Source organism: Tenrec ecaudatus, chromosome 4 (assembly GCF_050624435.1).
Source record: "Tenrec ecaudatus isolate mTenEca1 chromosome 4, mTenEca1.hap1, whole genome shotgun sequence".
Taxonomy (NCBI): domain Eukaryota; kingdom Metazoa; phylum Chordata; class Mammalia; order Afrosoricida; family Tenrecidae; genus Tenrec; species Tenrec ecaudatus.
In genome coordinates, this window is record NC_134533.1 from 38,401,273 (window position 1) to 38,421,788 (window position 20,516).

Consider the following 20,516-nt stretch of genomic DNA (forward strand, 5'->3'; position numbering starts at 1 on the left):
CTTCATATGCATTGTTTTATTTCCTAAACAGTTCTGTGAAGGAGGGGCATCACTGGCCCCATGTTCCAGTCGAGAACATGAAGGCTTAGGAAGAATAAGGAAGTCTCCAGAAGGCATCTAGAAGATAAATAGCCGACGAGGATGTAAGCTTTAACTGTTCTACCCCAAGGCCCTACTCCTTAGTTTGTACTTCTAGAGTGATGAATTATCTGTGACACTACAACGCTTGACTCTGGGCCCAGGAGATGGCTCGAGAAGAGTCACTAGCCCAGCAACACGCACATGTACTCCATGCCAGGTATTGTTCTGAAAGCACGTGTGTTATCACCTCATTCACTTCTTACAACCATCCTCTGAGTTAAATCCACTATCATAGACTCGATTCTGACTCGGGTTTCCAAGGCTATAAATCTTTTTCTCTCTCTCTTACAGTTATGGGGTTTATTACAAAAGTAGGAGGTTACAACTCAGCATCAGAAGCAACTCAGGATACAGTTCTTCTTTAGGTGAGCCATAAGCATCTCAGTGGGAGTTACAGAGCTATAAAACTATTAATCATTTTATTGGGCGCTCTTACAACTCCATCGTTCAATCATATTAAGCACACTTGTACATATGTTGCCATCAACCTTTCCAAAACACTTTCTACTTGAGCCCTTGGTATCAGCTCCTCCCCCCCTCCCCCCTCCCCCAAGGCTTTAAATCTTATGGGAGCAGACAGCCTCACCTTTGTCCCAGGACCCTGTGAGACAATGGCTATTCACAATGCTCGCTTTCCGAATGGAGAGATAAGAGATCAAGTGAGGTGCCCAGGGTTCCAGAATATCTATAGTCTTGTCCATAGTTACTTTGCATGTAGGTTATTGATAGCCATGATTGTGCCAATGTGTAGTTTTCAAATCACTTCCATTTTGTTTTGTTTTTGTCATAACCACCACCATCTTATAGATAAACTCAAAAAATGCAAACTCCCTGCCATTGAGTCAATGCTGACTCATAGTGACTCCATAGGACAGGGCAGGACTGTCCCCTTCGGCTTTCTCAGTTTGTAAATCTTTACAGGAGCAGAAAGCCTCATCTTTTTCCTCCCAGGAGGAGTTCGAATTGCTGATCTTGTGGTTAGCAGCCCACCACCCATAATCTACTCCTCTATTACGGCTGGAACCCCAAAGCACTAATGATTTCCCTGAGGACAGTTAGCAGCAGAGGCAGGATTTGAACACAGGTATTTCCTCCTACCAAGGCCAGGGTTCTTTGTTCTGTATCCGGTTGTACGCATAAGGAGCACTACAATCCTAAACGTTCCAAGCCGAAGCCAACCGACAGCCTTCTGCACACAAAACAAAGAATCTAGCTTGATTTGGAAGCAAAAGCCACACAGTTCCATTCTCAGTGTCCAGGTATACAATTTCCATCAAGGCGGCACCTCCCTGATCCAGCCAGCACAAAGCTTGACCCTCTCTCACAGCACCATTGATAGAAAATCTAGTTTCTCAATTCAGTTCAAGCAAAGAAGAAATTTATATCTACAGAAATTTTAACCACTAATTACTGACTCGAGTTGGATGGCAGTGAGTTTTGTTTTATATTTTAGTCACTCAGTGCTTCCTATGGCTAAGACAGTCACATCCCAGCTCCAGCTAAACAAGTACCTATCGGATTCCAGAAAATGTATCCGCTTTGTGCAGTTTTATCCAGACCAAGTCCTTCCTGCATCCCGGCAGCAGGATAGCTGCTTTCTAAGTGGATGGAACGTGGCAGTGCTGCATAGGTTGTTTGCTCTGTCTCACCTCATCCCCAGCCATGCTCTTGTTTGGTAGCAGCAGTTTCTCCTTCTCCTTCTTCTTCTTCTCCCCCTTCTCCTCCTCCTCCTTCACTATCTGAAAATACCTGGATTTGTTAGCGTGTAGTTTGTCTGCCAGACCTACCCACATGTACACTCCATGAGAGCAGGAATGGAACCTGCCTTGTTTTTGCTCTGTTTCCAGCCTGGTGCAGAAATGCTAGTAAATAGATGCTGCCTGGTGAATGAATGGATGAATGAATGACACCAGGAGGAGGATTATGCCTTGATGGGGGTGGGGGTGGATGGGATTATTCCCTTTATCAAGAGGACCTCACCATTAAAGAAGAAAAGGTTTAGAACAATCATTTCTTTCTAAGAAGCCAACAGTGCCCTGGTTTGGCAAGGCTTGTGGAGAGCCAAGATTATGAACTTTGCAAGGAACTGTTCATCATTTTGCCTGGTTTTCTGTCTTGGTAAACTTCTGCAAGGAATTCTGGCAATCCTTCTTCATTCCTCCTCCACATCCACCTCTGGTCAACACACAGCCTTCCGCACCATTCCGGTCTGCAGACCAAGGCCATCGTCGGTTATCTGTACAAGTTTCGTGACTAGATTTTTGTGAAATTAAATCGACTTTGGGGAAAGCTATACTGCATAGCTAAAAAAAAAAAAGGCCCATAGAAGCCTCTGAATGCAAACTGATGAAGCATTTTCCCTTACTATCCTCGATGTTTGTGCCATGAGAGCGCAAACAAGCTGCCCTAGAGAGTGGTCCTTCTGGCCTGCCACCAACCACTCACCATAGATTCCTAACTTAGCTTTTGGATAATTTTACAGCATATATTCAGCTTGAAAGATACTGCTGATACCTTGTTTTATCCCAGGAAGGACTAACTTCACCAGGCTACTTTATGGCTTAATACATCTGAATGATTTATATCTCTTTTTTTCCTAAGCATTTATGCTAATAAATTTAACAGATTCCTTGGGATTGCCTGGTTCCTTGCTTTCTTCAGGGGTCAACTTGAGAGGAGAATAAAGCAGCAGGTTACTAGAGAAAGAAGGAAGAAATTGGCTGAGCTGATTTAGAACAGGACGGAACAACACAAATACTGGAGTAGCAGTCAAAAACTAGTTCTTAGATCTTGGCAGATTTCTGTAATTAAGCTATTTCTCAGCGAGGGAATCGCAAAAGTGACAGAATATTTAGCAAGCTAACCTACTTGGGGTGGGGGGGGGGCGAATAGTTTGGACCTACATAATTAAATCCAACACAGAGAAAAACTGACAACTATTAAACTGAGTCCAGCCAGGAGAGGCCAGGGAAACAGATAAAATCCAGTCTATAAAATGTATTCCATTATCTTTTATAGGTTAAAAAACAACCACCAAAGAAATCCTTGCAGAGCATTTTCTAAGATGAAACGGTTTTAAGATTGTGGTGTAAGGATTTTTTTACAGGTGCAGAATAAGTCTCCCTCTCTCTCTTTCCCCCCCTCCATTCCCGTTTTTTCCCCCCTCTAGTTGTTTGCAAAGTTGAATCTGGGGTCAGGAGTTCTAATTGTAACCTCAGACTGGAATTCCAGATGGTCCGCTCAGGACTGGAAGCAACTCTCAGTTCATCAATTTCATGGGCCTATGTATCTGCTCTGGCCACGTCCTGGCCTCCATCCCCACTGTGGCATTAATGCAGAACAAATTGAGACATATCCTCTATATAATTAGTTCCAGAATTTAAAAAGATTTACGGTATAATAATAGAGGCAGCGCTGCGGAATCCTTTCATTGGGGACTCTCTGGGAGCTTGGGGACCATCTCCTGGTGGCATCAGAGCAGACTGGTAACCCCAGCGGCTCCAGACTGTGGGGATGAGAGAAATTTTGCTCAGCGAACTGGGAAGTGCACACTGATCCCCTGGCCCGAAAACCAGATCCCAGATAATTTTAAAGGGGGTTTCCGTTTAAAAGATCCTAATTTTTAAGGAACGTTCGTTTAAAAGATCCTAATTTTTAAGGAACGGAGGAAGACAAGAGGTAGGCCATCACAAAAGCCCCCGTCCCCTGTCCCCGTTTTGTTTTTTAAGAGAAATGAAGCCAGAGTTTCTGCATTTCAACAGCCAGCTCCTGTGGGGTGGGGGCATGTCCCGTGGCCCTAGGTGGGCAGATTCCCAGAGTTGCGGGCTAGATCCATTGGGATTGCATTCTGCCAAGGCTTGGGCGCAGGTTCCGCGAGCCACTCCCGGTCCGCGGCTGCGTCTGGGGCGCGGGCAGGAGGCCCCAGCCCTTGACAGATCGGAGCGCGGCTGCGGCGTGTTTATTCAGTTGTCCGCGGCCTCGGGGTGACGCCCGGAGCTCAGCCCCGGCGTGCGCGCTGGTCCCTGGGGCCGCGGCCTTAGCCGCCCCGCTCTGCGCTCGGTCACATACAGCTGACAACGTCGGGGTGGACGCTTGGGTCTGCGGCGGGTCAGGAGGTCCTCACTGGCCCCTCTCACCCGGCCGTGGTTTGGGGATCTTCCTAGGATTATGCGTCTCTCCAGCCCAGTCACTCTTTACTAAAGTGCCAGAGGCACGCGGATTCCCAGGGGCTCTCCCGCTCCCTGTCTTGCCAGAAAGGCAGTTGGTGAAGCATCGAGCTGGCTTGGCCTCTCCACGAATTGACCATGGGCCCTTGGGCAAAAAGGGCCCCGTTTGCGGAACATCTCTATCTTTCTGCGGCAAGCCAAAGAAAACAAAAGTCAAACCAAGGGCTATCAAATCAAGTCCATTCTGACTCATGCCACCCTCTAGTTGAGCCCTCTGTAGAGCTGCCCCTTTGGGCGCAGTCTTCTCTGCGCCCCGCTCAGGGCCGGGGGATCCACCCAGGTGACCGCTGAGCTCTCCTAGAATGGGAAAGGAGCCTCCGGTGACCTCGAGGTAGTCCAGTGTCTCCGCTCCGGCTCGTTTAAAATCGGGCATCAGGTCTCTCTCTGGGTTCCTGGCTCACAGCACCCACCTCTCGGGTAAAGAGGTCACCCCTGGATTGGGGTGACTTGGGGACTGCACCCCTGTTTTCTTTTTACCTCCCCCCAGGGCGCCTCAGGAAATGAACGGTGGGGCGAAAAGGAGAGCAGCATTTGCCTGGCTCCCCTTCTGCCCAATACAAAACTTTTATTATGAGTTTTACGTTGAAGGAAGAGAAAAGTACCTTTGACTTACTGAGGAGGCATAACCCAAAATTCACATTTGAGCCAGCATTTTCTCCTCGGCTCCCAACGCGCACACACGTAGGTACAGTAGAAACAATCTAGACACTTTCGTTTGGAAATGAAAATCTCTGTCCAAAATGGCCCCCAATTCCCTGGAAGCTCCGAGTCCCAGTTAGGGGAAAACCCCCCGCGACTTGGAAGCTACAGTAGAAATGTCTACTGAGGAGGGGACGAAGGTCTGGGGCGCTGTAGGGGCAACTTGACCATGAGCTGTTCCCCAACTCCTCACACCCCCGCCCCTCCCGCGGCGCCTCAACCCCTGCCCCTCAAGCCCCAACCCTTGCTCTCTGCAGCCTCGAAACAGGTTAGGGATGCAAAGCAGTAGAGACCTTGAAACATTGTTTGTTTCTTTTTTAAAATGCTTCCACAGCGAAATGTAGCTAAGACGAGCGCCGCCAAAAGTATCCAAAGGAAGTGCTAACCACTGCGACCGTGGGGCGAACAAGAGGAAATAGCACACATTCCCAAATTATGCCCTCAGGGTCTTCTGTGCCGCTGGGACCCCACCGCCTCCAAGGGGGGATTGTGTACAGTGTGTACTTCCTAAATCTTCACGTCCGGGACCGCAGCCCCAACTCACAGCGACTGCGTTCACTGTGCAAATTAACTAAAACCAAGACGTTAGAAATGGAGAGTAAGGGAAGGCTTTTTAGGCGTTCCGTGTCTTGGTAAGACTACACCTATTTTTGACTATCTTGAGTGTTGCTTTCCCAAGGACTTAACTGGAAAGCCAGGGGCCGAGATCACCGGGTGGCTGGCCGATTCCTGGCCGCACATCACGCAGTTCCAGTCCGCTGCCGTCTAGGGAGGCTCCGTGCATTTGCACGTGCCCCTGAAACGCTCTCCACTCTGCGATCCTGGTGCCTCTCCCGGGCCAGTGAGCCGCTTCCCTAAACCCTAATAGACCCCGACTATTTTTGAAGAGCCAAATTGACAAAATAAAACAAAAACAAGCCTGCTCTGGGGGCTGGGGTCTCCCAAAGAGACTAGGTGATGGGAGGAGTCTGATTTGGTGAAATTGTTGCTCCCAACAGAGCAAGCCAAGTCTCCGGGAGGGCAGGTTCCCCTGCCCACTCCCCAGCCCGCCGCGCCCCCTGATCGGTCCTACAGGACGGTGCTCTTCACTAGGAGCAGAACTTGAGCTCGGCTGGACCGGCCCCAGGGGCCGCCCTCTCCTTGCCGCGTCCCCACCCTCCAACTGGGCCCCAGGACGCCCCTGCCCATTCCGAGCCTTTCCTAAGGATATTCTTCCCACCTAAACTAGCCGGGGTATCTCGGGCTTCGCTGTAAATGAGTTCGGTACTCCCCACTGGAAAGGCCAATGAAGCCCCGCTGATACGGGTTTGCAATCGAGGGCAACCTCCCTCCTTCAGGCATAAAAAACGAAGCCAGCAGTCACCGGGCAATCGAAACATGCCCCGATCATCACTAACTGATGCAACCCTTCGAAGTCGTCCCGGCCGGCCCGCCGGGGCACGGTCGCCTCCAGTCGTGGGTTTTCCGAACCCACAAGGGGCCACTTCCCAGCAGTGACCCTGAGATGACGGCCACCACTCCTGCCCATAGGTTACTAAACTAATACGGGACTCCCGTTCTCTGCGCTTTCTCGAAGTTCCCGCCCTCTCCGGGCCACCTGCTCCTCCCTCCAACCCGCCCTCTCTGAGTACCCCCACCCCTGCGGCGCACCCTGTCGCATTCAGGGGGTAGGGGACCATCGCTGCTCACCTGGAGGGCCTCTCAGCACCTCGAAGAGCCCGCACTCCAAGTCCAAGCAGGGAAAGGGGAGGGGGCTGCGCCCCACGGGCCAGCTGAGTGTGAGTGCCGGGTAAGGGAGAGGAGAGTGTCTCCGAGAGTCCCCCTTGGGCCGGCCCCCCCTCGGGCTCCTGCACCCGCCCCCCCAGGAGCCGCGCGCCGCCGACTGGGGCTGGGCTGCGGTGTGAATGGAGAGGCAGAGCCCCCAGGCTCCTCCTCCTCCCCCTTCGCCACCGGCCCCTCTTATTTGAGCTTGGGGACGCCGGGGGCTGCTAGGCAGCTGGGGTAAGGAGTTCAAGGCAGCGCCCACACTCGGGGGCTCTCCGCACCCCGGCCGCCCGCCCGCTCCTCCCATCCCCTTCCCGTCCGCCCTCCCACTCCCTCACCCTCCCACCCACTCACCCACCGAGCCGGAGCCCGGACGGCAGCCCTGGACCCAGGGCCCGCCGCCGCCTCGCCGAGACCCTGGACTTCCTGCTGCCGCCGGAGCCGGCTGCCACGTGTGCCCCGGAGCCGGCGCTCCGCTTGGGGCCCGAGCAGCCGGGCGTCCGGGCTCCGGGAAGCCTCTGGGCCAAGTTCGGCGCCGCCGAGCCGAGCGCCGCGCGCCTGCAGGGTCGCCGGAGCCGCGGGCCGCCGGGGGCCGAGCCGCCGCCGCCGATGGGCTCCGACGTGCGGGACCTGAACGCGCTGCTGCCGGCAGTCCCTTCGCTGGGCGGCGGCGGCGGCTGCGCCCTGCCCGTGAGCGGCGCCGCGCAGTGGGCGCCCGTGCTGGACTTCGCGCCCCCGGGCGCCTCGCCTTACGGGTCGCTGGGCGGCCCCGCGCCGCCGCCGGCCCCGCCGCCCCCGCCGCCGCCGCCGCCGCCGCACTCCTTCATCAAACAGGAGCCGAGCTGGGGCGGCGCCGAGCCGCACGAGGAGCAGTGCCTGAGCGCCTTCACCGTGCACTTCTCGGGCCAGTTCACCGGCACCGCCGGAGCCTGTCGCTACGGACCCTTCGCGCCGCCGCCGCCCAGCCAGGCGTCCACCGGCCAGGCCCGCATGTTCCCCAACGCGCCTTACCTGCCCAGCTGCCTGGAAAGCCAGCCCGCCATCCGCAACCAGGGTAAGCCGCCGCCGCCGGGAGCGCCGCCAGTTCGCGGGCTGGTAGCGCCGGGGCTGGAGCGCGTGCGGGCGCTCCTCCCTCCGGGCCCGTCCGCTACCCCAGCCTGAGCTGGGGAACGTGTAGGGGCCCGGAGTAGGGCCTCCCCCTCCCCGGCCCCCCCCCCGACCCCCTCGCCGGGAGGGCTGAAGCTGGACTGTTCGTTGGAGCCGGGAGGCCGCCTGGGGGCCTTGGCGGGGTGGGGGCGGCGGCCTGGGAGATTCCGAGGCTCCAAAGGCTCCAGGTGGACTCGGGAAGACACTGGGCCGTCTGAAGGCACACCGCAATCGTGCCCCGCTGTTGGCCTTTGGGCGCCTATTGTCAATTCTGAGTGGGACCTGCAGCGAGGAAGAGCAGCCCCAGCTGCCCCCGCCGCGCCGATGTCCAGGGTCCACCTGAGCCGTTAGCACGGTGTGGGTGGTGTTGGTACACAACAGGGACACACCTGGTAGGTTAGAGAGCAAGAATGAGTAGATGAAGGGCCCAGCCATTGATGACGCACTTTCCCTTGTCCGAGTATGGCTCCCGCCTAAGGCGATAGAGAAGTGCATCTCCCTGGTTCCTGGCGCTCTGAGGCTCTGTAGGTTCTGCGGACGGATCAGATTCTGAACGCAGACTGGGTTCCACTCCAGTTAGTAGGCAGAAGCGAGAGCTTCGGCCTTCAAGGCCCCTTGGGCATCTCCGGATTGCGTAGAGCCCGGGTGCAAGACCTGGGGTTGAGACCAAGGACAGTTTATTTGCTGCGGTCCGTGTGCACCTCCGACTGGTTCCACATGCCAGCATACCCTGTCACCCGGCCAGCGGGGAGCCGCTGGTGCCCAGCCCCTGTACTTCTCTCTTGGAGTTGCTGCCGATTGGATTTAGACTGTTGAGAACCTAAACCAATTCGATTTAACTCGCTATCGCAGGAAGCGCTTTGGTAACGCATAGATAGACACTCCTTCTTGGAGCAAAACTTGGCGTGAGTGTAGGGCCTGGAATGTTACTGAGATGCACAGGGTGGAGGAACCGAGTGTGTCTGGTGCCCAGGGTGTGCCCGGGTTCCCTGGGAGAAGCGTGGAGGTTCAAATCCCTTTCCGTCCCCTTCCTCTAGGCCCGTGCTGTCGAAGCAGACACCCCACTTTTCTGGGCTTGAGGCTCAAAATACATGGAAAGATGATTGGGTTCAAGACAGATCACTGGGGGCAAGCAGGTGTGCGCTGCAAGTCAGTGTGTGGTGCCGGCTATTTGGAGAAGCTGGAGACGCGCACAAATGTAACCATTGTGAAGATGATGAAGGACAGGGCAGTATTTCCCACAGTTGGACGCAGGGTCGCTGTGACCCAAAGGCAACTGTGTGGCACTTAACAATAAGCAGAAGCAAAAAGGTCGCTATGAGTCAGAATCAACACGTGGCAGTGAGTTGTTTGGGGTTTTATCTTTTTTACTTAAAAAGATGTTTGGCTTAAGCACCTTGGATGTAAAATAAGACCTCCAAAAAGCTTCCATTTTAATCCCTCCACAATCGGCAACAGCTATATCGACTCGATGGCAGCAAGAGAGCGCTTCTGCAGTGGTTTGGAGGAACCTGGGCTGGATTTGAACTCTGCTGCCTAGACTTGTGCAGGGCGCGAGCGGTCCCTCAAGGCCTGCATATTCTGAGCTTGGGAGCCAGGAACACTTGTGTGTGTGTGGGGGGGGGGGGGGTTGGAAAACCTTTTTTTTTTTTTTCTGATTTCCGCAGTAAAAAAATGGGCCTTGGGAGCTGGTCTTCAGAAAGGGCAGGGGAAGAGCTACCTCCGCCCCCTGGGTTCTTGGCCATAGAGAAGGGTGAATGGCCTGCCCCCCCCCCCCCAGACGCAGCTGCAGACTAGAAGTATAAGTTGGGATTTCTGAATTGGGGCTTTGGTTTTTCTCCCACAATACAAACCTAAATTTGTGGAGGTCCTTTGGGCCACTGAGCAGCTGGGAGCTGAGGTGGGAGGGGGGGGTTAGGGGGAAGCTGGGAGGGCACTTGAGGTTTCACATTGATCTCTCAATTCCTGCTCTTACCTCAACCCCAGAATTAGGGTGTTCTGTGATATAATTAGAGGTGAGGTGCTACTTGCGCTGGGGAAGACACTAGTGTTTGTTTTCCCCCTAAGCATGGGAAGGCCCTTCAACTTCTCTTCAAACTCCGAGGGAGAGGATTGGAGTTCTGTCTGGATCCCTGTCCTCGGTCAGGCAAGGAAACCCAACCCTGGCCCACAGATGAAGGTTCCAAACTTCCTCCCTCCCTTAAAAGGGTTTTCCAAGAATGTCCTCGCTCTCTCTCCTCAATATTGAAGCTGACATTTGAACCATACCACTAGAGTCCAGTGACTAGACATTCACTCAGCAAACTTGTCCTGAGCGTCTACTGTGCCACACACTGTGCAGGGGGCCTCACGGTGGATTGGATATCAAGACAATGAATGTGTCTCTAGAGCCTGCAAGCTGCTCACAGCCAGACCCTTACTTTCAGAAGGAGAAACGGAGGCTCTGAGAGAATAGGTATCTGAGCCCCACCCGCTCTTCCAGGAATGCTGGCCCTACTGCTGAGATGGATGCCCTCCTCCCCAGGGACTGGGTGTGGAATCCATGGTAGTCTGCATGAGGGCTGGAGGACCTAAATGCTGGTTTGGGGATCGAAGTGATTTCTTGGCAGCCAGCCCTTGAGCCACCAGCCCCGTGTGGGCGTGCATCTGAGTCCTTGTGGTCACCAGGCTCAGCCATAGAAAGCATCTCAGCCCCTCTGGTAATACCAGAGAGGGTATTTCCTTGGAGGATAGATCTTCACATGCCCCTTTACTACACCTCTTCCCTCCCTGCCCCCTTTTTAAAAGCAATCCTCTTTCCCGTTGAGCACAGCCCAGTCTGAGTCCCTGTCAGCCACCCTCCACTGACATCCCAGGGCCTGGCCAGAACCTCTGGTTTCCAATGCTGCTTTGCAGGCAGAGGGCTGGAGAGGGAGGCACAGAAGGAGTCTCTCCACATGGTCAAGGTTGCTGTCCCCTCCCTGGACAAGACTAATCTTGGGAAAGGCGCTACCTTGGCTGCTGAAGCGTCTCCCTCTGAGGCCTGTACAAGGAACCATTGAAAAAGCTGCCTCTTCCCACCCCGCAACTGGACCTCCCTAGGCCAACACCCTGGAGCTTTCGTGCCAACCCTGGGTGCCAGGGGGAGGGACGGGCTGAGCAACACGTTCTAATCAGTCCCCTGCATGATAAGCACCTAATTAAGAGAGTCCTCCCTCCTCTCTGAGGCTCCTTCACCACTGTCTGACCCGGGGACCCAAGGGAGGGACACCAGACTGTCCCCCAGCTTTAAGGGTCTACGTGACTTATCTGGGAGGGAGCTTGGGTTGCTCAGCAGGCTGGAGCAGCCTTGGGCCAGAGCTCTGGGCCGTGGAGGCGAAACGGCCCATGTGGGAACTGCACCCAGGGACAGGAGGTCCTCCAGGTCCTTGCTGTGCACTGACAGTGGCGGCGCCCACTGCCGAGGACTAGGAGGTGCCTTGGGCTCCTGCTGCCCTGCACATCAGTTCAGGAATAGAGAAGGGTTTTTCTGGAGACTTTGTCACTTATAACCTGCCCTCCCCGTTGTTTCAAAAATACCCTTTCAGAAATTCACCTTTCTTTCTGGGCAAAATCAGGGGACTGGAGCGAATTTCCTTCTTGAGGGGCCTCAAGGTCTCGAGCAGGGGCAGGCCTCTGCTCTTAAAAGGAAGTCTCTAGAAGAGTAAAGGCATTCACTCACGTCTGGGAGTTGATGGGGAGGAAGTTAGCTTTGCTCACTTCAACAAAAACACCACAAACAAATCCACCACAGCCATCAAGTCGATGCCAAGTAAAGGCGACCTTCTGAAAAGCCAGAATAGAGCTGTCCAGCTGCCCCTGTGGGTTTCTACTTCCCAGAGTAGGCGTCCTCTTTCTCCCACGGAGCTGCAGGTGTTTTTGAACTGCTGATCATTGAGTTAGCAGCCCAATAATGCGCTATGCTAGGAGACCTTGGGGTCATGAAAATTATAAAAGGCAATGCTTTCTTAAGTCCTCAGTTTGTGGCGCTAGAGATCCAGGCTCTCTAAGGAAGTCTGGCACCTTCCCTGCCTCCCTGACACACCACGCTCATGGGATTGCCCATGGGTGCTTATGAACCCCATTGAATTTTTTTCACCACCCAGCTTAATTCTTAGGCGTAGATCCTTGGGAGTATCTGGGACAAGAGTGGAATGAGGGCTGGCAGCCCTCTCCTGAGAACAGAATGGGGCTCGAGCGCCACATGATCGCAGTCCCATAGGCAGCTGGAGCTGGCAAGGTGGCCTAGGACACAAGGCACTGGTGTTAGGGTCTGGATCATTCTTCCCGCTTGGTCCGGATGTCGGGCCAGAGGTGGACAAATTAATGTGTGATTAGAGGGGACCCCACTTTGGGTGCAGGGCTGCAGGACTAATGCTCATTTCCACTCCAGGATGCTTTGCGTCCAAAGATAGCAAGTTTGACGATTTATTTAAAGCAACTTGATCCGGAGCACACATTTTCCAAATCCACATCCTTTTCCCACTTTAAGAGATGTGAAAAAAGAACATGGCCGAGCGTGCCCCAGGTCCTCCGCAGGGAAACTGTGGCAGGGGACCCATACAGTGTATGCCCAACACAGTCGCGAATAAACCATTTTTCAAGCCTGGAACGGGAGGTTACCAACGTAGCAGTTCAGTGGTCAGAGCTGCAACTTCTGGGCGCCAGGTTTAACGTCCACGGGCTCAGCTGGCAGGGCCCCTTCCCAACTCTCCGGAAGGTGTAGTGGTGTTGGGTCGTGGAGCCCCAGACAGGGAATACGCCTGGGTAATTACTCTCCCTCATTGAGAGCGCAAGACGCTTAACCGGCTCCGAATAATTAATGAAAGTTGGTACGCAGGCGCTGATTTACTGCTCCGAGTCAGCGCAGGGTCATCTGAGCAAATTCATTTCACTTGCCCGTGCTGCCCTGGCGCGAGAGCTAAGGTGTTTGTTTTTGGGGAGAATAACTTTCGTTGCCGAATAGGCGACCGTTTTAATACTTACCTTGCCGCTGGGTCGGTGCGGAAGCGACAGTCACCGGTGGAAAAATGATGGAGTAAATAAATTAGGACGTGGCAAGGAGGTCAGGCAAGAACTATATACCCAGGTCACCACAGCCTGGGGCCTAGAAGGATGGGGTCTGGCTCTCTGCTGCCGGATGGGGGGGTGCTTCTCTGCCCCGTTCTGGTTTAGACCAGCACCCCATCTTCACGAACCCCCGCTGATGCTGTGCTTTTTCCGGTTGCACCCGCAGGATACAGTACAGTCACCTTCGACGGGGCGCCCAGCTATGGCCACACGCCCTCACATCATGCGGCGCAGTTCCCTAACCACTCCTTCAAGCATGAGGACCCCATGGGCCAGCAGGGCTCCCTTGGTAAGGAGCGGGGAAACATCTGGGGGGAGGGTCCCCGCCCTGTCATCCAAGAGGCCCTCCAGGAATTGCCAACCCAAGTCAGAAGAACACATCCCAAGAAACTTTAGAGAATGTAATCCAATTCCAGGGGGCCCTGCTCCCGTCTATTTAAGGAAACAACAAACAAAAACTCCCCAATACCCTCAGCCCCACAATTGGTAAGGGGCAGCGTTTGAGGAAATCTTCCAAGGCCCATTCTCCAGGGTCTTTTGGGCATCCCCCCAAGTGACTAAGGAGCCCTGAGGTGAGCAGCCTAACTGGTCACCATTTGGAGGCTGGCGCTCTGCTGGCCCGGGGATCCGGGCCGGCCTTCCCGAGCCCAGCTCTACGGAGGGGACCAGCCCAGGATGAGGATCCCCACCTCCCACCCCACCCCCGCCATTCACCCACGTGCCTCGGCTGCAGGCCGGCTGGCCCCCGGGCCCGCCCGCGCTAACCGGCCCTGGGGGCTCTTCCGCAGGTGAGCAGCAGTACTCCGTGCCGCCCCCGGTCTACGGCTGCCACACCCCCACCGACAGCTGCACGGGGAGCCAGGCGCTGCTGCTGAGGACGCCCTACAGCAGGTAGGCCGGGCTCGGGGGCGCGCAGGCGCCTTTAGCAGCCTGGGAACTGGTGGAGTGGCTCCTGTCCCCGCTCCGACTAGAAGGAAGGCGTCACCGGCTCCTGCTCACTTGTGCTCTAACGTGGGGTTTGGGTGCTGCTCGGAGCTGAAGTCGAAAGGCACCTTGAAAGGTGACTTCACCCGAGCGCTGCGGGGAAAGGCTCGCCGCCTCTCCACGCAGCCGAAACATAAGAGTCTCAGTCTCTCTTTCTCCCTCCGTTGACCCTCGCCTGTCCACCGGGGTCCTCTCCGACTACCTGTGGGGGGGGGGGCGCCCCCTCGGTCCACAGACTTCTCCCCTGTGGCACGTCCCAGTGATTGGCATGGATGGGACTGCGACTGTGCGGACTGTGGGGGTTATGGCACAGTGCCCCACAGGGACCAGGGAGACCCTGTCTTCACCCCCCTCCCCCCCCACACACACCCGTCCCCCTGCCCCTCTTTCTCTGGCGAGCTAGGCGCCTGCTCCGCATCTTTCCCCGGGCAAGCCTTTCTCCGTAGCTTCATCTTTCTCTTGGATCTAGCTCCCCCTCCACCTTCTCGCCCCAAGTTTATTCTTCAACTTTGGGTGAACTTGGCCGGCGTCCCGCGCCTCCGATAGGGTTGCTTAGTAACCACGGCACACTCACCGGCCCGCGCCGGGTGGGAAGGAGGGGCGGGGGAGGGAAGTGGCGGCGCCACCTTTGCGGCCCCCAGTGGGCGCGCATTACCTCACTGCCCTTCCCCCGAGTGCGGCGGGGATCCTGACACGGACGGCCCCAAACTCCTCCCCGCCTGCCTCCCCGCCCCTGGGCGCGAGGACCCGGGGCTGACGTCAAGGGAAGGAGGCAGTGAGGTAATGAAGGAAGGAAAAGCGCCTGGCCCGGGAGAGGGGGTGGGAGAGGGGCCGCGCCGCAGCCCCCCCCCCCCAACTCCTCCCTCCCCGCACGTGGAGGATGGGCTGCAGCCTTCTGGGGCCGCATTCCATTGTCCCGCGACATCTGTGAGATTCAGCGGGGGACCAAGCTGGGGGGTGCGCCCTCTCCCTGCTAGAGAGGTACCGGGCTGCGCGCCCTCTACTTCTGGACACCCCAGTGCGGAGACTTTCCTATTGACCTGAAAGCCCAGCATATCTGATTGGGCCTCGGAAACCAGAATCGCCCCTCTCTTTACTCTCACGTTCATTTCCATCTACAATTGGGACGTTCTCGGGACAAGGGGTTTGGGCTTCCTTTGCTTGTGGCCTTTGACTCCTTAAATTAGCCTGCCCAGATTCACCCCTTCTCGCCAGGGTTAGGCTAGAGTCTAGCCTCCCTTGCCAGCCTGAACTAAAGGTCCTGGTATAGATATTGGTAGGTGCATTGAGTTTATTTTTCATCACAAAGACCCAAGGTAAACGTGGAGAGCTGTCCCTTAGAGACTTTTCTACGTGGAAACGGCTTTAGGTTCCCAGGTGTTTTCTCTCTCAGGGCCGCTGTTGGGGTTGGAACCACCAACTTTGGGGTTCACAGTGTAACACCAGTGCCACCTTTGCCCCACCAGTGGTCCTTAATGGCACGAATGCCAACCTTAAACCATCAGAACGATGAGTTTACTTTGAGAAGAGCCTCCAACTCCTGGGGCTCGCGTCCTGCTCTTGGCAGGTAACAGAACTGAGGAGGCATTCCAGCTGTGCACATCTGTGCATGGATGGGAACGGCAGTGACTAGGAAATGCCGTGTGGGAAGTGACAAGCACTGGTCTCCTTTCTTCCCTACCTGCCGCATCTTGAAGGTGGAAAGAGTTGTGTCCGAAGATCACCCAGCAGTTGTCACTGGATGATAGTCTCTTGAACACAATAACCCAAACTCACTGCACCGCTGTTCTTCACTCCCGTCTCACTGGACACTAATGGCGACTTGGGCGAGGTGGACACTATCTATAATTAGGCTCTGGGTGGGGGAAATAAGTTCAGAGACTTGATATAACATAGCAAATGAGAGCAAGAGGCAGGGTTTCTGATTTCTGCCTCTCTGATGTCAAAGCCAGTCTCGGAGGGTTTGCAGGCCACTCCAGGGCTCACCACCTGGCTTATTCTCCTCCCCCTATCCCTGCTAACTAGCCCACGTGCTGGTCAACAGACACTTGCTATGTGCCATACACCTGGTGGTGCTCAGGTACTAACCTAAAGTTAAGCGCTCAGGTATGAACCTAAAAGGTTAGGCCTCGCCCCCCCTCCCCCAGCAATGCCTCTGGAGATAAACCTGGCAATCTGCGTCCCTAAAAATCAAGACCTGGAAGCCCTCTGAGGCAGTTCTATTTGGTCACATTGGGGCTACTAAGGTGAAATAGACTCAGTGGTACCCAGACGCAACAGGCACCATCCTAAGCACCTTACAAATACCAGGTTCCCCTTGTTTGAAAGCAGAGTACGCCTATGGACCTGTTCTTGAGCTGAACTCGTGTAAAGAGAAGAAGCATGTAGCCTTAATTTACAGGGGGAAACGGCGAGCATTTTCAGACCCAATATTGAACCTGCTGCTTAGACCAAATAGCATATGAAACTGAAAACACCTGCATGCAGTGCTCACAGACAAGCCCAGAGTTATGGAGGCTTGATACTGGGATGCTGAGTGAAGTTCTCGGGCACGGGGCTCACTGACGCACTCTCGCAGATGCTCGGACTGTGCACCCCTTCCTTAGTGGCTCCCTGTAACACACACCAGATGTTAATTCACTTTTGGACATTTTTAATATAGAAGTGAAAATCCTCTTCAGATTGCTGTGTGAGTAGCAAAAACCTAATGTGTAGGTATAGGTGTTTCATGGAAGTGTGGTACCTGAAGCAAACTTACATAAGAGGGGATGCCTGTTGGATTCATTTAATCAATAGAATGATAGACAATCGTCACCTCTCTTCTAGGGAGGGGAACTGAGGCCGTGAGAGGCTAACCACTTACTCTGAGACACAATGAAAGGCAGAGTGGGTGCTCAGATCAGGAATCAAGTCTGCATAATCCATCCTCCTGCCTACTGCTCTCTGCTGCCTCTCCCAGTGGCTGGCCAGTTGCCATTCATTTTCCCAAGGTGGCATCTGTTAAAGGTCTCACTGGAGGAAAGTGTTCAGTTACCTGCAGTGAATGAAGTCCCATTACCTGATAGTGCCATCCATAGCTTTCAGCAGAAAATTTGTAGTGGTTTGGGAGAACAGGATGATCACTGGTGGACATTGTCAGGAGCAACCCGGCGTTCCGGAAGGACAGCCACCTGCCTTCCAGACTCCCAGATCTGCAGCTTCACTTCTTGCACTGGGTGTGACTTTGCTTCCTCTTCCATCAAGACCCCCCAAACCAACCACGTTCAGGCTAACTTGAGCTTGCTCAGAGGCAAGGCTCCAGGAAGGATGAGCAAACAACCATGATCTTTTTTTAGTGGGGGAGGGGTAGCCTACTCAGACCTCATTCCTACCTTTTCTTCCCCAATTCTTCGTAGGAAAGGCAGCTAGCTGAGTCCTCCCTGCTTGTCTTCGGTTTGCTGATCTCTTAATAGACCCCGACCTCTGTGTCCATTTAATGGGCTCATCTTCACCGCTGGCTTGAAAAGGACTCCGATGCCAGTTTTAATGAGGGCATCTCATTGGGGTCGATCTCTCTTCTTCCATGCAGCACACCCAAGTTAGTTACATTCCTGGTCACTGCTTCTCAAGCTGAGGTTCCCCCCCACCCTCCAAAGGTGTTGCGATGATGCTGAACAGGCTTCAGCCAGCTTCCAGACTAAGGTGGACTCATACTGGTCTGACGATCGTATTGTGCGGGGTATAAGGGGGTGAGGGTTGGGGTGGGGGCTGTCACCATGAGTCTGGGTGACTCTTGGTAACTAATAGCTCCTTCTGCCCTGGAGCAGGTAGACCTACTCCAGCCCCAGAAGCAATAATTTCCTGCTGGAAAATTTCTTCTTGAATGTTGATCATTCACAAAGGGTCAAGTGGACAGTGGAACCTGGTCCCGGTAGATTGCTTTTCAGGAGGGAAGTCGAGCTGTGAGCAAAACCTCTTGATCAGCCAAGGAGTTTCTGGAGAATCTTGGGATTCAGAGTCGCTGGGCCATGCATGGTCCACAATCTACACTGACATTAAACATTGACATAAATCATAAACCTGTGCCCACGAAAATGGAATCATAATTAACTCACCTCTGCTCACTTGCCGACCTCCGTGTATGTCATTCGCGATTTGAAGCGAACAAGATGCTAATACTTGGTTCTCACATTAGCAAGTGCGAAGAGTAGAAAGTCTGAAAGGGTCTCCAGGGTGGTGGTCAGTGTCGTCAAAGTCGCGGGCTTGAACAGAATTTGTCACCAGGGAGGAACTGGAGAAAATCTAGTCTCAAATATTCCTGTAATGTATGTGCTGACCAAGTGTTTATTAATAGAACTTGAATCCCCAGAGGGCTTTTCTTTGGGCCCGCTGGTGAGCTGGAGAGGAGTTACAATAACAAGAGAGTGACTGTAAAATAATTATTCACCACGACCTGCTGGGCAGACATTTCTTGGCCAGCGGCCTCCCAGGCACCTTAGAGGGAAGAACACAGGAGAAGGGCTGCGTGAAGCCTGACCATGGCCAGCAGCGTGAGTCTGGGTTATCAGGTGGTGGTCACCTGAAGAGGTCCCCCTGCTGGGGTGGGGTCCGGTGACGACAACAAATGTGGAAACAGCATGCCTTTGGATCACAGCTGCCAGTTCTTTCTGGTTTTTGGTTCCTCCCCCACACACACCCCTGCCCCTGCCTTTGTTTGGGGGGAACTTTTTGCTTCTACCAAGATGCTCTTTTGCCAGTCAGCAAAAAAGCCAAATTGCAAGCCATGCCTCCACCATTGCATTTTAACGGTGCCATGAACTTGTCGACCTTGTTCTGCTGAATATAGCAAGCACAGTGCATGTGCTTGAAGCACATTTGAAATGTGGGGGAGTTTCAGTCCAGATAATAGTTGAAGTTGGGGTTTTTTTCTTCCTTTTTTTGTATGCAGAGGTTGAGAACTCAGTAATACTGCAGTCCAGGCCAAAACAAACTCTGTATGATCTACTACTGATTTCCTTTTAAGTCTCCCCCCCAACCCGCCCCACACACTTTTTTTGTTGTTGCTAGGGCTGACTTCCTTTTATTTTACTCCAACTTGCATTAATTCCAGTTAAAGAAGTTCGATCTCTCTCTCTCAGCTTCAAACAGTTCTTATGTAGAAAACAAGTGGCTTTTTTTCCTTTAAAAACGATCAACTTGGGAAAAAAAAACAGAACAAAACCATAAAGGACATCATGACTTTTGGGATATATTTTGGCAGCCAGAAGTTTCAGAGTTCACTTCCGAACAGGCCAGAGTTAGATGTTTGGAACGAACATGCCTACGTGACCACTGCGGCTGCTCTGAGCCAAACCACCTGCTAATCTGAGCTCCTCTGGGAAGCAGACTGCTGACACCTATAGCGGTCATTAAATAATTAGATGCCTAAATGCCAGAGGCTTGAAGGGGGGGAGGGGCTCTTGCCTTGGGGGCTTCCATGCTGAGAGCTGGGTGTTGGCTGACTGCCTGAAGAGATCAGAGCTGCAGCAAGCTTGAGTCCAGTATTTTTAGTCCTAGTTCCCATTTTGTTTGCTCTCAGCAGTGGTCACTGGCATTGCCTCCACCGACTTCCAGCGGGGCAGTTGTGACAGCCAGGTTGACACACCGAGCTGCAGCTCAGAGGATTACAGGCAGCAGCAGGCAGGAGCTGCCTTGAATTGGGCTCGGATGCTATTGCGGGTCCTAGGAAGCATGTTCACAATGGTGGCTTTTCTTTCTTGGGGAGTCCTCCCCACTTTTCTCTTTGGTTCTGAGGGATTGCGGGCTGAGCTATATTAGGACCATCACAATTTCAAAGTGGGTTCTTCCTGGGATCTTAGTCAAGTGAAAGGGTATGTATGTTGAGTATCTTGCATCTTGTCACTTTGTGGAGATGGTGTGGGTCACAGTGATCTCTTCAGCGTGTTCTCTTTCAACCCAAACTCTTGTCTGTATCATTATTTCTAACGAGGCTCAGGGCCCAAATAATCCCTGGATGCCTTTTGAGGGATGGGGAGGAGCTGTGACCTTGGGACAGGGACCATCACCTCACCTCACAGAGCCTCAAGTCCTCATCTGATAAATGGGGATCATAATTATACCCATCACACAGAACGAGGAGAGGTATTGGAAATACCTGAAAGTGCTGCGCAAAACAGTATGGATTAGAATATATATATATATATATATATATATATATATATATATATATATATATATATCAGCCCTGGTGGCGCTGTTGGGAAAGCACTGGTTGGCAGTGCCAACCCACCCACTCCCCTCTGGGAGCAAGATGAGGCTGTCTACTTCTGTAATGATCAATAAGCCTCTGAACCCCGACACAGAGTTGCTGTGATTCTGAAAGGACACCATGGTAGTGAGAGGCTACCATGTTACCCATATCTACTCATGTCTGAGTCTTGCAGTACTCCGGATAAGGTTAGTCTGATTAAGAGATTCTCATTGGACAGA

General features: G+C 53.7%; 1 protein-coding gene across 4 annotated transcripts in view; it reads left to right on the forward strand.

Annotated features, from left to right (window-relative positions):
- The first annotated feature begins 7,060 nt into the window (after window positions 1–7,060).
- Window positions 7,061–20,516, forward strand: part of WT1 (WT1 transcription factor) — a 51,988-nt gene continuing 38,532 nt past the window's right edge. For 3 of the 4 annotated variants that reach the window (XM_075545938.1, XM_075545939.1, XM_075545940.1), the window contains exons 1-3: window positions 7,061–7,884; window positions 13,231–13,353; window positions 13,853–13,955. In XM_075545938.1, the coding sequence (XP_075402053.1) occupies window positions 7,440–7,884; window positions 13,231–13,353; window positions 13,853–13,955 (671 nt within the window). In that variant the 5' untranslated portion in view covers window positions 7,061–7,439. The remainder of the gene's footprint in view (window positions 7,885–13,230; window positions 13,354–13,852; window positions 13,956–20,516) is intronic. The other variant, XM_075545937.1, reaches the window with a different exon arrangement.